Source organism: Crocodylus siamensis, chromosome 4 (assembly GCF_052110815.1).
Source record: "Crocodylus siamensis isolate JL-2025a chromosome 4, ASM5211081v1, whole genome shotgun sequence".
In the NCBI taxonomy this organism is placed as follows: Eukaryota; Metazoa; Chordata; order Crocodylia; family Crocodylidae; genus Crocodylus; species Crocodylus siamensis.
This window is the reverse complement of record NC_143398.1, coordinates 23,254,912-23,272,135: the sequence shown is the minus strand read 5'-3', so window position 1 is coordinate 23,272,135 and position 17,224 is coordinate 23,254,912. Positions and strand designations below refer to the sequence as shown.

Below are 17,224 nucleotides of genomic sequence, written 5' to 3'. Positions count from 1 at the left end.
TAAGTTAATTTCCTTGCTTAATTTCAAACACAGATGAATGTGCTGTGCCCATAGTGGCCTATTTGCATTTATAGAGGTCTGTTTCTGCAAGATTCACTAAAAACCTATCTTTGTCCTAAGTAAACATCAGTTTGGTTTAATAAAACTTTCTGGTATATTGAATATTGTCAATATATTTTTTGACAGTAAACAAATCTGTCATGTAAGAAAGAGTCTACTGTATTATTTGGATATATTGTATTCTGTGTGTAACTATCAATGTGTTTCCCTTCAGATTTCTACAGTATTGGGGAAGAATTGGGAGTGAAAACAACATGACAACCTGTCACAGACCAACATGCAGGAAGGAGGGAGTTCTGTTAGATTATTCAGTTGATGGAGGCAAGTAAACATTTTAGTTGCATGTGAACATATTTTTTTATACTCAAACACAGTAAATGCTTTACTGTGCCAGTTTAGACCAGCTGAGACCAATAATAATATAGAATCTCTTATTCAGAGCTATAATTTCCAACTATGAAAGATATTTGTGTCTCTTATTTGTATCTCTTCTCATATAAAATTTTCTTCTGTGTTTCTGAAGAAAAGGACCCCATCCTGCTACCTGTGACAGGGAGCCATCCCAGGGCCAGGTCTTGTGTCAGCTCAGCCTGTCCACCTGTCTAAGTAGGGTAGTCTGCCCTGTCTCACCTGCCACAACTTTGCTGTTCCCTAAAACGTGTAAAATGCAAGAGGCTGCCCATTTTATTGTCCTGATGCCAGGGGGGCGCTGTACATGACACTGACCTTCCCTTATCTTGTCCCACGCCTTGCAGATGTCATTCCTGAGTTGTTCTATGCTCCGGCTTTAGGCCAGACCAAACTCAGCACACTGTTAGGCCTCACTCATACTGCCCTGTTCTGGGCGTCACATACTGCCTCCCTCTCACTGGGGTCTCTATCGGTCCACCCTCTCTCATTAGGCCTCTTGCACTCATGCCCCTTACTGGGCCACATTCACTCTGCCCTGCTTCCTTGAGCAGCTCCTGTAGGCCATCAGGCTTATCTCTGCACTCCTTGCACAGTCCTGGCACAGCCTTTTGGGCCTCTCCTGTGACCCTCACCTGCACAGTAACTGGGCAGTTCACCAAATACTGAGCTGACTCTGACCCTAGCCCCTCACTGGGTAACACAACCCATCAGTTGCCTAACTGGGGCCAGTGACTTGCCCCTTCTACTCGTGGGTCCCTCTATGCTGCCTCACTTGGCCTTAGGCCCACTTGTGGCCTCAGGTCTCTGAAGACTTACCTGGAGCTCAGTACTCATCCCCGTCACTGACGCCTCCACACACTTGCCCCCTCTATGGAGCATCCACACTCGCTCCCTTCTCTGGGGCTTCCAGGGTCTTACCACACTCGCTCCCTTCTCTGGGACTCAGGTGCTTGAAGGCATGCTTGGCCCCCATGCCTGTCCCTGGGTGTGGGTAACCCACCAGGATGTGGGGGCTGGGGTTTTAAGGCACCCCTCCTTGCCTTTCACAAGGGAGGTAACTGGCCTGGCATTTCCGGGGGACTGTTACACCACAGACAGCCCCACCAGACCACCCATCCCAGGCAGGGTGCAGTTTTCAGTCTTACCCAGAACCAACACCAGCCTACCTGCCTTGGTCTTATCCCCTACTGGGCTAGGAGTTCTGGTGCTGCTGCTGGATGGCTCTCACTGGTCCAGCTCTCCAGACCCTTCCTAATCATTTCATAGATTACATAGACATTAGGGCTGGAAGGGACCTTGGAAGATCATGGTCCAGCCCCCTGCCCCAGGAGCAGGAAGTCAGCTGGGGTCAAAGGATCCCAGCAAGAAAAACATCCAAATGTCTCTTAAAGGAGTCCAGAGCAGGTGCTTGCACCACCTCTGGCAGCAGTCTGTTGCAGGCCTTGGGGGCTCAGACAGTAAAGAAGTTCTTCCTTATGTCCAGCCTGAAATGGTCTTGGAGGAGTTTGTGACCATCTGACCTTGTCAGCCCTTGGGGCACTCTGGTAAACAGGCATTCCCCCAGATCTTGATGTACACCCCTTATATACTTATAGGAAGCTACCAGGTCCCCCCTGAGCCTGCGCTTTTCCAGGCTGAAGAGTTCCATAGCTCTCAGGCTCTCATCATAAGGCCTGTTTTCCTGCCCTCTGATCATGCACGTGGCTCTCCTCTGGACTCTCTCAAGCTTCTCCACATCCTTTTTAAATTGTGGAGCCCAGAATTAGATGCAGTACTCCAGCTGCGGCCTCGCCAAGGCTGAGTACAGAGGGAGGATGACATCTTGGGATCTGCTAGAGAAGCATCTGTGGATGCAAGCCAGAGTGTTGCTTGCTTTGCCAGCTGCAACATCACATTGGTGGCTCATATTCATCTTGTGGTCAATCATGACCCCCAAGTCCCTTTCGGCCATTGTGCTAGCAAGCGTCGCACTGCCGAACCTATAAGCATGCAGTGGGTTTTTCCTTCCCAAAGTGGAGAATCTTGAATTTTTTGGTGTTAAACACCATCAGGTTTACATCCACCCATTTTCTGAGCCTGTCAAGGTTGGCCTGGATCACCATCCTGTCCTCAGGTGAGTACACTTTATCCCAAAGTTTGGTGTCATCAGCGAACTTGGCCAGTCCACTTCTGACACCAATGTCCACATCATTAATGAAGATGTTGAAAAGTATAAGCCCAAGCATGGAACCTTGGGTGACCCCACTGGTCACGGCACACCATGATGATTGACTTCCGTAAACTACCACTCTCTGGGTCTGACCTTGGAGCCAATTCCCCAGCCAGTGGACTGTCATGTAGCCGAGGCCGCAGTTGGTCAGTGTTTCTGTGAGATGATCATGGGATACCAGATCAACTCAATCCCCGTCATTATGCAGGGCTGTCAGCTCCCTAGACCTCCTTCCGGCTCGGACATGGCTCCCCGCCGGGGCCTTTAGCCACTCAGGCCCTTGTCTGTCTCCAGGCCAGTCGGAACCCCAGGCCCCCTGGTTCTGGGTGTCCCTTACAGTGGGCAGTCTAGCTCTTTTGACCATCTTGCTCCTGGTGCCAGCATTGACCAGTCAAGTGTTTTGTCTAGGCTCTTCCACTGCTCACCCACTCCCTCTCAGCTAGGCTCACCTGAGCCTCAGGCCTCACCCCTACCTGTTTTAAATCAGGGGCTTGTCTGGCCCCTGTGTAGGCCTGCAAACTGTTAGCCTCATGCCTAGTCTTGGCCTTGCTTTTACTGGCCCTAGCGTTCTCTCTGGGGCACCTAGGAACCTCCAGCCATTCCCAGTAGTTCCTCCCTTACCTTACAGTGTTGTGTGAACAGGAACAGCATCAGCAGCTCAGCCGGGTGTTGCTGTTCCCCAGCTGCTTGCAGCAAACTGCTGGCTCAGCCCTGTAGGCCTGGATTTAAAATGGCCATCTCATCAGGGCTGGCCTGCACCTGCCGGTTGCCTGGTCTCAGCCTTAAAGTGGCAGACACCCAAAGGTGCACCACACTACCTTTATGCATACAGAATATGCTGCCATTAGAAATACTAATATTGTGTGTAAATGTTACCCGCTTCTATTAGAAGTTAAGAGTTTTCCACTTTAAGAACACAGCTACTATCTCATGCCTTCCAATTATGTTCCTTTAATCTTCTGTCAGCTTATGTTTTGTTTTGTTTACAATGGTAATTCCTTTTGTTATAGGAATATCTTGGACCTTACTTCATGAGATGGATTATCAGAAGTATGTCTTGGTCAGGCATGACTACATACTCCTCCCTGAACATGCTCTAACCAATACAACTCGCCTGCGCTGGTGGCAGCCATTTGTAATTAACAGTGGCATTGTGGTTTCAGGCCCAGACCGTGCTCAGTGGGCACTAGATAACATACTAATTGGAGGAGCTGAGATCAATCCCAGTCAACTGGTAGATACATTTGATGATGGTAAGGAAGAACGTAGCAAACATTCTGTTGTGCTGTCACTGTCAAATGTCAGAAGTTTACAGACAGTATGTTGAACTAAATAAATGTGACAAAAAGCTTTTCAATGAACTTATATTTCATTTTTCTGTATGTGAAATGTTCTCTTTAAGCTAGCAAATGCAAAGTATATATTTTATTGCCTACATCAGTTTTAAGTATTAATTAGTCATTATTATTTTTATGAATATCAATTTTTTCACTACAATTTGGTTTTAAATCTAAGCATAAATATAGGGTACCTCTGATCATTGCATTTCAACTGAAAATGTTTATCATACCTTCTTTTTAAAGTACCAGTATTTAAAAACAGTTGCACTGTCTGACTGAGGATGACCCTTTAGCAAGGACTCCTGGTTCCTTATTTAAAACTTATTTCATTAAAATCACTGTGGGGTTACACTTACAGATTCTGTGTGGCTACACCTACGTGTTTTTTGGGACATTACAGTAATTTTGTCTAACTCTTGTTAATAGAAGGCACTTCCCATGAAGAAAACTGGAGTTTTTACCCTAATGCAGTCAGGACTGCAGGGTTCTGTGGTAACCCATCATTTCATCTCTACTGGCCAAATAAGAAAAAGGACAAGACACACAATATCCTGTCCTCCAGGGAGCTCATTATACAACCAGGATACATGATACAGTTTAAAGTAAGGAGATGCTTCTCTTCATCCAAAGTAAAGCATGCAATAAAAATTCAACTAATTTGTCTCTGGATAGCTTTACTAGCTCCAAGTAGAATACAAAATTCAGTAATCCTTTCAATATTTAATAATGCCTTGTTTTTTTGTAATGTAACGGGGAGGACAGTAACAAAAGCAATACAATAGGGTCAGAATGATTATATGTATGTTATTTCAAGCCAGGACTGAATTTCTGTATGCTTCAGGGGTGACTGGAAGTATTGGCTGCTTGGCCATTCTTCACTCAGCTGGGTAATATACGAAAAAAATATTGTCCTGATTTCTTATCTCTGAAGTGAAGTGTCATTATAATAACACCTGCTGAAGTGATGGAAAGAGGGAGATGGAAACTGACTGAGACCTTGAAAATGTAGGCAAGAATAGAGATTCCACCTGATTGAGACCAGCAATGTGCATAAGTCTCTGCCTGGCAGAGGAAACAATGAGAGGAAACAATTTCCATCATTAAGCAACAGGTAGAACAGGAGAAACAGAGTCAGAGTAAATAATGTGACATGCAGAGAATGTGAAAGGCAAGGATTTTTACAGGTGATATCTTTTATTGGACCAGCCACATGGTTGGGATAGTGTTAAGCTTTCAAATGCAAAATATTCTTCATAAGGTCTGAAGGAAGAAGTAGGCATTGTGATGATTAAAAACAGTGTGGAGGGCTGTTGGAGAAGAAAAAAAATCTGAGGTAGCGGATAAACAACAGAAAAAAAGATAGCTTGATTGTTGGGAGAGCAAAACCTTTCAAAAGAGAAGCGGGTCATTATCACCCATAGTGTAAAGGTAGATTTTCAGGAATCGGGTCAATTCTAGTTTGCCATAAAATGAATACTAATGTCCTTGGTTCTTAGTGTCCATCCTTCCTTCAGACCTAATGAAGAATGCTTCGCATTTGAAAGCTTGTGTAAGTCTATCCCAACCAAGCAGTTGGTAAAAAGACATCACACACAAAAATCCTTGTGTCTCCTGTAATTCCTTGACCATCATGAACTTCAGCACTCCAACACTACTAACACATGCAGAGAATATGAAAGTATGTAAAATAAAGAGCCCTTTTATGTACTTGGTGATGTGTCACAACAGAATGGCCCATTTAATCAGCAAAGTGCCCCTTGATATTACTCTTTACTTTAAGATGGGCTTTTCAACCAGGTCAGCAGACTTTTCATCATTACAAAATAGCTATTAATTATTATTAGTGCTAGTCATTATTTATATTACAGGCCTAGATCGTACATTATTTATATTACAGTAATGTCCAGATCTTCTAGACCAGGGGTTGGCCACCTACACCCCACAGAGTCATTGGAGCTGGTTGGCAGAGCCATGGCCTTGGGTGGCATTTGGTGGATGGGGCTTTGAACACACCACAGCCAGGTGCGATGGGGCTTCACTGATGCCACCACCCAGCAGTGAGGAGATGCAGCACCAGCAGTGGCCAGGTCCTACCACTGGCCTGCCTCAGACCCGAGCTGGGTCATTCCAGCCTACCACAAAAAAAAGTCACTGAAACCTGTTTTAGACATTTTGCAAACAAATATGAGGAACATTCTGAAAAAGACAAGATATAACCTTTGAGAAAAGTAATCAGGGTGATGCTACATCTCTTCCAAATTACATTTGGTTCTTGGTCTCTCGCTATTGTTTTAACTTAAGGACTTTAAATTCCTCTTCCTCCAAAAAATTAACTCCTTCATCTTCCCTAGAAGCCAATGCCAATTTTAGCCCATTTCCCCACAGTCTTTGACTACCCACATCCCTGACCTTTGAAATTACACCAGGGATTAATTTGATCTTCTGTTACTGTTGTGTGCAAGTGGGGGGAATAGAAAATTGTGAATACTAGCTCCCTAAGTGGTTAACATACCATTTTACCTGAATCCAGGACAACTTTGAATTTAAAATGATCCACTAATAATTAGATTCTATGCATGGAAAACGTATTACTGCAGGACAAGCCATTGTAGGGGGACAAGTGACAGGAAAGGTGATAGGGTATCAGGCAGTGGGGGAGTCAAGTGGCCTGAGCCCTGCCCCTTTTTCCCCTGTACTTTCCCCCCGACCACCTGTCCCCCCCACCATTTGCCCCCTTGTTGCCTACACCCCCAGTGCCTGTGCACCCTGCACCTTCCCCCACAGTGGCTGCCCACCTGCCACTTGTTCCCCTATGACTGCCACTGACGCTGCCCCCTCCCCAATTCCTGCAGCCCCTGACACTGCCCCCTCACTGCATTCCTGCACCCCTGGCACTCTACCCGCCCCCATTTAATTACCTCCTCCCACCTATCCCTCCCCACTGCTGCCTGCCTCCCTTGTAGCCTATACCCCCTGTTGCTGCCTCTGTCCCACCCTACATGGCCCCCCTGCTGCCCCTACTCCCTGCCACCTGCCTCCCTTCCACATTCCAGCTCTGGCTCTGTTCCAGTTTGGGGCATGGAGTACATGATTGCTCCAGTCCCGCAACCCCGCCACAGTCACAGTGCTTGCAATGACGGTTGTGGTAGCTTTGGCCCTCTATCCGGCTATGGAACATGGGCCAGAGCTGCTGCTACCACATTAGTTTGTTAGCTATTCAGTACCATGTAAAATTTACTACATTTTGGTGTTATAGTGTCAAGACAAGTCAATTGTTTAATTTCTCAGGTACAGTTTCATTCTATTTAAAAAAAAAACTTTTAAAAAGAGTGAACCCTGATGTATATGAATTAAACACCAGATTTTCATTATTAAAATCTTTGCCTGTGTGATAAATTGTTAACCAAAGTTGGGCTCTTAAATACATATTTAGGCACTTAAGTGGTCTGGTTTTCAGAAGTGCTGAGTGTCCAGGCTGGGCAGCAGGGTGGCTAGAAGCCTGGATTCTTCAAAATGTTTATCTTCTTAGATTGTTTATGTGGTTACATATTGATTTAGAGACTTAATATTAGGCGTCTGTTTTTTAAAATACTTGCCCTTAATTCCAAAACTTATGCTCTATTGTTGGCATTTCATCATCTCTCAGTATACTCTGGTATAGAAATGACAAAAATTAATCCTATCTTACATAATACAAACATACCAGAATCCATGAGTGGTTAATATTTTCAGTTATATATATCGATGCACAAAGGTAGAGATACTTGAGATGGTGAATACTTCGGTTTCTATTGGTGGGCAAGATTATTTGAGTAGATGTGATATCTTTTATTAGATCAACTGAGTAGTTGAAAAAAAGTTCTTTGCAAGCTTTGGGGCACAAATACCCTTCTTCAGGCATTTGGGAGATTCTGCTGTTCTTAAATCTCCAAGGTAGGAAAGAAGCTACCTGTGTGACAGGAGGTTAGTGAAAATGTAGATAGGTGGAAGTTTGAAAAACAATGGGTAGAGAAGGGAAGGGAGGGGAAGAAAAAGAGGGTAATAATGGGTGAAGGAGTACAGCAGGTAAGCATGGGAGACTGTTGTAGTATTGACTTCTCCAAGGCAGAAAAAGGGCAGTCTGTCAGTCTGTGAAAAAGTAAATAGGTGGAAGTTAGGATGACCTTGGGTAGAGAAGCAAAGGGGTGGTGGGGCGGGATTGTGTAAATGGTAAGTTCAGGCAGGTACCTGGTGAATCAGATGTCAGGCATGTTGTAATGTGCCATAAATCCAATGTCTATATTAAGACCATAATTTTTTGTATCCAGTAGATTTATGAAGTTAAGTTTCTAGGCTTATCTACAAATGGTGTGTTGTAAATTCCCTTTGAAGATTAGAACTGAGAGATCAGAAAGAGAGTAATTGTCTTGTGAGAAGTGTGCACCCACAGGTAATTGAATATTTATGTCTTTCTTGGGTTTTTTGGTGTATGTTCATTCTGGTACACAGTTGTTGTTGTTTGGTTTCTCCTACATATTTTCCATCAGGGCATTTAGTGCGCTGAATGAGGTATATTACATTATTGGAAGTGCAGGTGTAAGTTCCAGAAATGATGATGGTTTTGTTGTGGGGTGTAGTTATTGTGGGAGGGGTGGATGTGTTGGCAGGTTTTGCATTTCTTGGCCTGACAAGATCTGGATCCACTTGGTGTGGTTTAGGTCATAGGAAGTTTGCTTCTGGTGGTGAGGTTAGCAAGGTTTGGTGCTTGTCTAAAGGCAAGAATGGATGCTTCTGGAAAGATCTCTTTAAGAATTGTGTCGTCTTCTAGTATGGGTTGCAACTGTGTGAGGATTTTCCATGTAGGTTCCAGAGAAGGATGCTATGTCATAACTAATGGTGTGCAGTTAGTGGGGATTTTTTTTGTATTGCAGCAAATTTTAATGCAGTATCTGGGTGACTCATTTAGGAGTACGATCTCTCTTTCTGGAGGAGTGTCCTTGCTGGGTGAAAGCCTCTTTGAGATTTGTGAGGTGGCAATCATGAGTATTCTCCTTGGTACAAATTTGGTGGTATTGGAGAGCTTGGCAGTAAATTACAGCTTTTTTGGTAGGTTTAGGGTGATTGCTGGTTATGTGTAGATATGTATGTTGGTCCATTGGTTTCTTGTATATGGTGGTTTGTATTTTACCATTTTGGATATTGATCATGGTGTCCAAAAAGGAAATGTTGGTGTTTGAGTATTCAAGAGAGTCTGATGGAGGGGTGATAGCTGTTGAATTTTTGATGGAAATCAATCAAAGATTGCAGGGTTTTGCTCCAAATTGTTAAGATGTTATCTATATATCTCAGGTATAGCATGGGTTTGATGCTGCAGTTCTTGATGAATTCTTTTTCCAGGTGGGCCATAAAAAGTTTGGCATATTGTGGGGTCATTTTGATTTCTATTCTGCATTTGTTGGATTTAAGTTGACAGTCTCTTTTTTAAACCTTTAGAAAGAAAGGGTGATTAAGACTTCATCATGTATGACATTAATATCCTTTTGATCTCTTCAGTCTAGCAAGATATGACAAATTTTTGTTTGTGTTTCAGATTGTGGTTGGCTGTGAGGCAACTTCTTGTGGGGACCTCCACTCTGTCATGCTGGAGTACACCAAGGATGCCAGGTAAACAAGAACATTATATATGGTCCCAATTGCATATATCATATTACAAAGCTCAAGGGCTTTCGCTTATGAAAGCAGTTGCTTTGAGTCATACAGTGACCATTTTCAAATCAGAGGTGCACCACTCCTATTGCAAACATAGCAACTTACATACATCCTGTAAACATTCTTGTTAAGTCACCCAGGCCATTGACAGACCAATGACATTGTGCTTCAAGTTACAGTTAGTAACTATGTCTCTGTTAAACAGAGAGAACTCCTGTTCTGCTGTGATAAAGAACTATAATTGTTGAGCTAAGGTTAAAATAAAAACCATGTGATGCTAATTTGCACTTGAATTGGTGACCCATTAATTATATTGTTTCCTGTAGTAGAGTATAATGTTAGAGAGATTATTTCATAAAAAATAAAGATGTTCTTTTGGTGCTTATATGCTTTTCTGTGTCAGTATATACCAATGAGTCTTAATCAGGGTGCCATACAACGTTAGCGCTGTTAGATGCATAAGTCTGATTACACCCAGAGATTTCATATAGGAATCCATAGTAATAATAGCATTCAAAAGAATTGCTGTATTATTTTTTCCAAAATCAAAAAATGAGAGAAAACTAACTGGAGTTTTTTGAGGGGTGCCTTGAGTCTAACATGGTTGAGAACCATTGATACAGACATTGTGGGGAAAACCGATATAAAAGGACTTTTCTCTGACCTAGGAAGAGAAGGGACTAGGGATCAGAATTCTTAGTCACAAGCTGTAGTATCAGCTCACAGGGCTCCTCCTCTGCTTTCCACAACCTATTACCAATACACGTGATTCTGAGCATTTCCACTAGAAGGGGCTTCTTCCTTGGCTTATCAAGGTTGCAGAATTTCACACTTTGTCTGTTTTGTCTGTTTGTGACAATGGTACATGGAAAATATTGCTGAAGATCCCTTGATTATTTTTCTAAAAGAAGCCATTGTCATGACCTATAATGGATAACTTACTTCTCTTTTATTATTCTTTTCGGTTGTTCTAACAACATATTTTCTTCATTTCCTACAGGACAGATTCATGGCAACTTGTCCAGACACAATGCCTTCCTTCCTCAACTAATAGCATTGGCTGCTCCCCATTTCAGTTCCATGAAGCTACCACCTATAATTCTGTCAACAGCTCTACATGGAAAAGAATAACTATCCCACTGCCTGATCATGTCTCATCCAGGTAGGTTACCAAAAGGTCACATCCCTGTGGAATTATTAGCTGTCATCTATATCGCTGGAACTGTTTGTCCAGAACAACTAGTGAATTTAATGTGATTCTTTTTTCAGGATTTGGATATGATACATAATGAAAGTCTTTGGAAATGTTTTCCTTTAACAAAAACTGGCAATTGCCAGATATTAGATGGTCAGTACTTTTAATCTAAAGATTTCGACTGAGCCACAGCCATAAGAACTACCAAAGCTTCAACTACCGATTACCATGAGTAGTCTCATGGAAGTCAGTGAGGAAGGCCAGCTGTGGACATTTAGACACATGGTCTCGGAGCGGGGGTGGCAGTTTAATTAGAGTGGCTACAAGAGCTGCTCTAATTAAAGCACCTGGAGCATTTCTTGTACCAGCATCCCCACACTGAAAAATAGCTACAGGGGCGCTTTAACTAAAGCTCATTCAACAAGCTTTAATTAAAGTGCCCCGCCGCTATTTTTTCAGCATGGGGATGAGACGCTAGAGTCGGCTGGAGTGTAGTGATTAATCAAGCTTGCTCTGACTTACTGTAATTACAGTGCAAGTCAGAGCAGCCTTGCTGCTCGTGTATAGGCACTCTGTGTTAAGAAGCACTATAATCAATAGTAGTACTTACAGGATTGGGATTTTAAATTGTCAGCCAATGTAAATCTATAGACTTAAGACAATATTTTCAAAAAACAAAGGTCAAAGTTATGTTCCTCAATTCAAATCCTGGAAATAGCCTGATTTTTGATGAGTGCTAAGCACTGAATAACTCCAGTTTACATCAGTAGTTGTTGGCTGCCTAGAAATTTTGAAAATCACAAATATTAGACCAGGGACCAGGAACCTACAGCCCATAGGCTGGATCCAGACCACAAAGAGGTTTTATCCAGCCTGGCAAGCATGCCAAAATGGAAATGTTATACATCCCTTCATAAGTTTTATGTGAGAATGCATTATCCACTGGCGGACTATCTAATATCTGCTGCCTCTGCCCTTAGGATCAGACTGTTACTTCAGCCCACTGTTAGTGTAAGCTTTGAAAATTTAAGTCAGACTCTATTATTTAATGCTATTGTTTTAATCAAAGTGGAACGATTTGCAGAGATATTTCTATCTCTGGTTGACTATTTTTGTATATAAATGTTTTATGTTTTAAGATATATCATATCTTGTTTCTTGGTATTTGTAGTGCAACTCAATTCAGGTGGATTCAGAAAGGAGAAGAAACAGAGAAACAAAGCTGGGCCATAGATCATGTGTATATTGGAGAAGCCTGCCCAAAACTCTGTAGTGGTCATGGATATTGCACTACTGGAGCCATTTGCATTTGTGATGAAGGATACCAAGGTTTTTTCTCTTGAATTCCTTTTGTTTATCTCTCTCTGACATGCAGATATAGGTCAAAACAAAGAAAATAAAGACTTATTCAAATATACTGACTGACTCAGCAAAGAATTGCTTGAGTAACCCATATCTTGTTTCTTGGTATTTGTAGTGCAACTCAATTCAGGAGTGATGTTATAGCCATGAGGGCCCAGTGAGGATTTTTGAGAGTGAAATACAGTTGATCCAATAAAAGATATCATGCACAAAAATCCTTGTCAAATTATACATTCATAAGTAGAATTGTCACAAGTGTCAGGTAGCCCCACCTTCTATTATCTCCATATTGAATTACTGTACTCTGCTTTATTACATTACTGTGCTGTGCATTAAAGGCTATCAGACCTCATCTAATGCACAATGTGGATGCCTTATTACTCAGGGATAGATATTTCTCACACAGACCATGCCATACTTATATTCATTCCACAGAGCACATTGGCTTTCAGTTTGTTTCCTGGTGGAGTCCAAGTTGTGGATTATGACCAATAAGAGCCGAGTCCTGCAAGGTATAAAACTCTGGCTCTGCTCCAAAAGTCAGTCAGTCTTGTGCTTATACATACATGAGTAGTCCAATTAAACCATTTAAGTGCTTAGTTGGAATGGGGCCAGGGTGCTCAACATCTTGAAGGACTGTATCTTGTAGCTTTAAATAATTTTGATCCCAGCTATCTTAGAGACGTCTCTTCAAGTAGTTATTTCAGACTGCTCTCACCAGTCTGGTTTAAAACAAGAGAAATTCTCTAAAAGCCAATGGAGCTACACTATGTAAATGAGTAAAGACACGCACCCTTTGTTTTTTAAATGTGAAAGCTTAGCTTCTTGTGCCAGTCATGCAGAAATCTGAATATCATGTGCAGTTCTGCAGCAGTGTATTCTGCCCACAGTTCCATTTTACATTGGGTCCTGCCTCTGGCAGTAATTACAATGAATTGAATATGAAACTGAAAACGGTAAATTTTTTTGTCGGTACTTTGATACTTATCTGTATTATAATGTCACCCTGTCATTTTCAGGTGACGACTGCTCTGTTTTTAGCCATGATCTTCCCAGTTACATTAAAGATAACTTTGAATCTGAAAGAGTCACTGAAATAAACTGGGAAACCATTCAGGGTGGAGTTATAGGGAATGGGTGCGGACAGCTGGCACCATATGCCCATGGAGATTCACTGTATTTTAACGGATGTCAAATAAGGCAAGCTATAACTAAACCTTTGGATCTCACACGAGCAAGGTAATAACACTTTCCTATGAATACAAAATACTATCTTAACAGCTTGTGAGAAGACTAACCTGTTATAAAAATGAAATGGCATGTGTGTGAAATGAATGGTTAGAATAAACAGGGATGGCTCAGCCTTACAGACAGGCATGTCCGGCTGGCTAGAAGAATTTTTAAGATTGGCAAAATGTTTTAACAACTTGCAGCTTGGAGTTTATGAACAAGGAGGAGTTGCCTGTTGGCAGGAAAGGTCTGATCTTTTTAGTATGCCTACCCTAGCATGGTATGTGCAGGTACCTTAAGGCAAGGCCATCACCAGAGGCCAGATAACAGACTGATCAGACCAGCAGTCTGAACTGGTAAGGCAAATCCTAGGCTACCATGTCACATTCAAAGTGAGAGGCAGTGAGGATGTTAACATTAAATACAGACCCACTTCCAAAATTAGTTGTCAGCTAAAGTTACAGTCGCCTGCCAAGAAACAAGCACAACTTTTTCATCTGTGAAGTTTTTCAGGCTGTGTAGTACCGCATGGACTCTCTGGTTCCTAAAAGAAAAATGTTTCCAGAACTCTGCATTTGTCTTTTAAGCCAATTGGAAGACAAAATAAGAATTAGGATCTGTCAGCAAGTATACCAAGTATTTATGCCTAGAGTTATACTCTTAATGTCTTATGTACACACCTAAATAAAGATTTATGAGTCTAACTTCAGGTACTACTTTTGGTAAATTTTAGCCTTTCTATTTTCCTTTTTTAGTTTTTTTTCTATACGTGTTGCCATTTGACTTCTGAACATTGATACATAGCTTGGCTTTCAGTAATGCATGTAAACATGGATTGAGTGCCACCAATAACAATGAGATGTATACAGACATTGCATTTGAGCAGTGTTAACAAAGGGTATTATTATGGAGAAAGTGTTGTGTTTTAGCGACATCAAAGTGGCTTATTTTGTTTACTGCTAGTAATGTTTCTTAAAGTCATTCTGTACTTTTGAAAAAAATAACTACGGCAAAGTTGGAAATATAATCACATTGGCTTGAACATTTTCCATAAATTAAAAATGATATATTTTCTTCTGTGTTTTACAGCAAAATAATGTTTGTTTTGCAAATTGGGAGCATTTCACAAACAGATAGTTGCAATACCAACCTGAGTGATCCTAATACTGTAGACAAGGCAGTGTTACTCCAGTACAGTGTAAATAATGGAATAACATGGCAAGTAATTGCACAGCATCAGCCAAAGGACTTTATACAAGCCCAAAGAGTGTCTTATAATGTTCCGCTGTAAGTACCCAATCATATTCATTACTGCTGAATAAGTAGTATAAATCCTCTGGAGAAAGGACTCTATTGATTTCTACACAGGAAAAGAAAGGAAACATGGGCATAGACAGGGCAAGAGAGTGGATGAGAAGTATGACATTTATAAGAGTGATCAAAACGGAGTGAACAGACCTTCAGGATTATTTAGAGAAGTGTAAAATTTTACATTTAAAAATATTTTCCAAGAAGCATAAAAATCTTTTTCCTGAATCAATCTAAATTCTCATTTGTCATTAAATCATTTATTGCTATTCCAAGTTGATATTTCAGAGTACATCTTGGTTTTACATCTAGTTCTTATTTTAAGAATAGGTAGATAGCCAAGAAAGGTTCCTTTTTAGCACAGAACTCTTACTGGTTTTTGTGTTTTGTAATGATAGGGAGGCACGAATGAAAGGAGTCTTATTGCGCTGGTGGCAGCCCCGTCACAATGGAACAGGTCATGATCAGTGGGCTTTGGACCACGTAGAAGTCGTCCTGTGAGTATCAGATTCACCTCATACCATCTTCATCTCAGAAAGTGTTTCAATTCCTTCAGCATGGCAAAATGTTAAACTCAGTAAGAACAGTTCTGATGTAGAGAAACTTCTGAAAATCATTATTTTGCATATGTTGCAAAGGTCAGCATTTAAGACAACCATGATATAAACACAACAGGGATGCATGTTGTGCATCATGGAGAAATGCAAGAGGGAAAGTGTGGGCTTTAATATCTTTAAATATTTGTGTGCTTGAATAAAGCAGTAGGGTCTTGAAAATATTTCATGCTGTGACATGGAAGGATGTGCATTCATAGCAGCTATGTTGCCATATAAAGTTGATTTACATCTGTTCAAAGATAGAATAGCTTGCTGTACTGTCCATCATACAGAGTAAAGTTGTTGAATTGGGCTCTGAAAAATTGCATTAGAAACTAACGCCTTATTCGTTTCCTTTTTTAGTAAGAAGGATACCGTTCAAAAACAGGGTTCTCTATCTCAGGTTCCTATGGTCTGAGCTGTAGACTTATTCCCTTTGTCAAGAGTTTACCAAGAAAAGTGTCTCCACCCTATTGCTTCCCCCATTAACGAAATGGGTTTCACTCTCAGTTAACCCTTTTTTTTTTTTTTTTTTTACTGTATTACATGACACACAGATGACCTGCTTCTTCTCTAACAGTTTAGTTCCAGTAGAACTGAAATGCTAGTGCCTTGACGGGCTGGAACTCTTCGCTGACAGTGGGTGGCAGAGAGAGGCGTATCTTCTCAATAGATAGGTTCAAACATTCATTATATCAAAAATCTAGAAAAACAGCAGCACAGACATTAAGCTTGGATAACCTCCTGATTAAATAATTATAATAATGAGGTTTCTATTTTTAAATCTGAACTAGAAGAGGTGCTGAAGTATTGTTTTTAACAAAAGAAAATTGGATTATTTGATCTCTACTTAGCCTGTTCTCCTTTCCACTGAGAAGCACCAGCTTGCATGGCATTCATATCAACCCCAAACCAAAACTGGTTCCAACACAAAGTAACTGTACACGCTCTGCTGCTTTTACACTCCTTGCTGGGCTCTGCTTCCATAACATCAAGCTTAAGTTTGAAGGAACAGAGGGTTGGACATGATTCCTGACTCAGTTAATTGATGGTTATGTGTTATAGATCTCACAACAATTGAACAATTAAAACATCCAAGAGAAAAGCTAAATTCTTACAGCCATGTTTCAGCTCAGGTGGGAAATGGTACACATGGTTCTGCAATATTCCAACATCTTTCTACTTTATGTTGTTTTTAAAAAATGTAACAAAAAGAGAGTTTTCAAAAAGTAAGAGCATAATGTATAGGACACCAATTTGACCATGGATTTTTGAGAGCATTACTAAGTATAATGGGAGAGATTTAGGAAAGGGAAGTGTCAGCTGAATGCCAGGAAAACCTTTGTGGCAATAAGATCTCTCAGGGTGTAGGACACCTATCCAAGCCTAGTATTGGAAACAGTCATTTGAGATATTTTAAAAGCAAACTGAAGAAAGCATTAGAAGTAGGAAACAGCTTTGCTCAGAAGAGAAACTAAGTATGCAGATTATGCTCTCACACTGTTACTCCTGTTGAGAAACCTTGAGAGCTTTTCCTGAATTCTGAGCAGAGCCAGGGTAGAACAGGATAAATCTGCACTTCCCCTGCTTTGGAAATGAGTTTTCAGGTGAACACTACATCATGCCTGGCAGAAAACAGCTCATTTACAAACTGCTTGCTTCCTTAGTGGACCCTGTTCATGAAGAGCTATAGCAGAATGTTATTAAAAGGCTAGATTTGAAACATAAAACCTGCTAAACATGACAGGACACATTCCTGTTAGGAACTTAAAAATTGTACATAATGACACATATGGTATGTGCTAATTAGTCATTAATTCATTCT

At 41.3% G+C, this 17,224-nt stretch overlaps 1 protein-coding gene across 1 annotated transcript in view; it reads left to right on the top strand.

The window, feature by feature from the left end:
• Nucleotides 1-17,224, top strand: part of RELN (reelin) — a 567,367-nt gene that overhangs the window by 526,373 nt on the left and 23,770 nt on the right. The window contains exons 55-63 of the mRNA XM_090041978.1: nt 275-381; nt 3,691-3,933; nt 4,447-4,622; nt 9,590-9,663; nt 10,709-10,870; nt 12,075-12,232; nt 13,285-13,504; nt 14,585-14,782; nt 15,202-15,300. Coding sequence (XP_089898104.1) covers nt 275-381; nt 3,691-3,933; nt 4,447-4,622; nt 9,590-9,663; nt 10,709-10,870; nt 12,075-12,232; nt 13,285-13,504; nt 14,585-14,782; nt 15,202-15,300 — 1,437 coding nt within the window. The remainder of the gene's footprint in view (nt 1-274; nt 382-3,690; nt 3,934-4,446; nt 4,623-9,589; nt 9,664-10,708; nt 10,871-12,074; nt 12,233-13,284; nt 13,505-14,584; nt 14,783-15,201; nt 15,301-17,224) is intronic.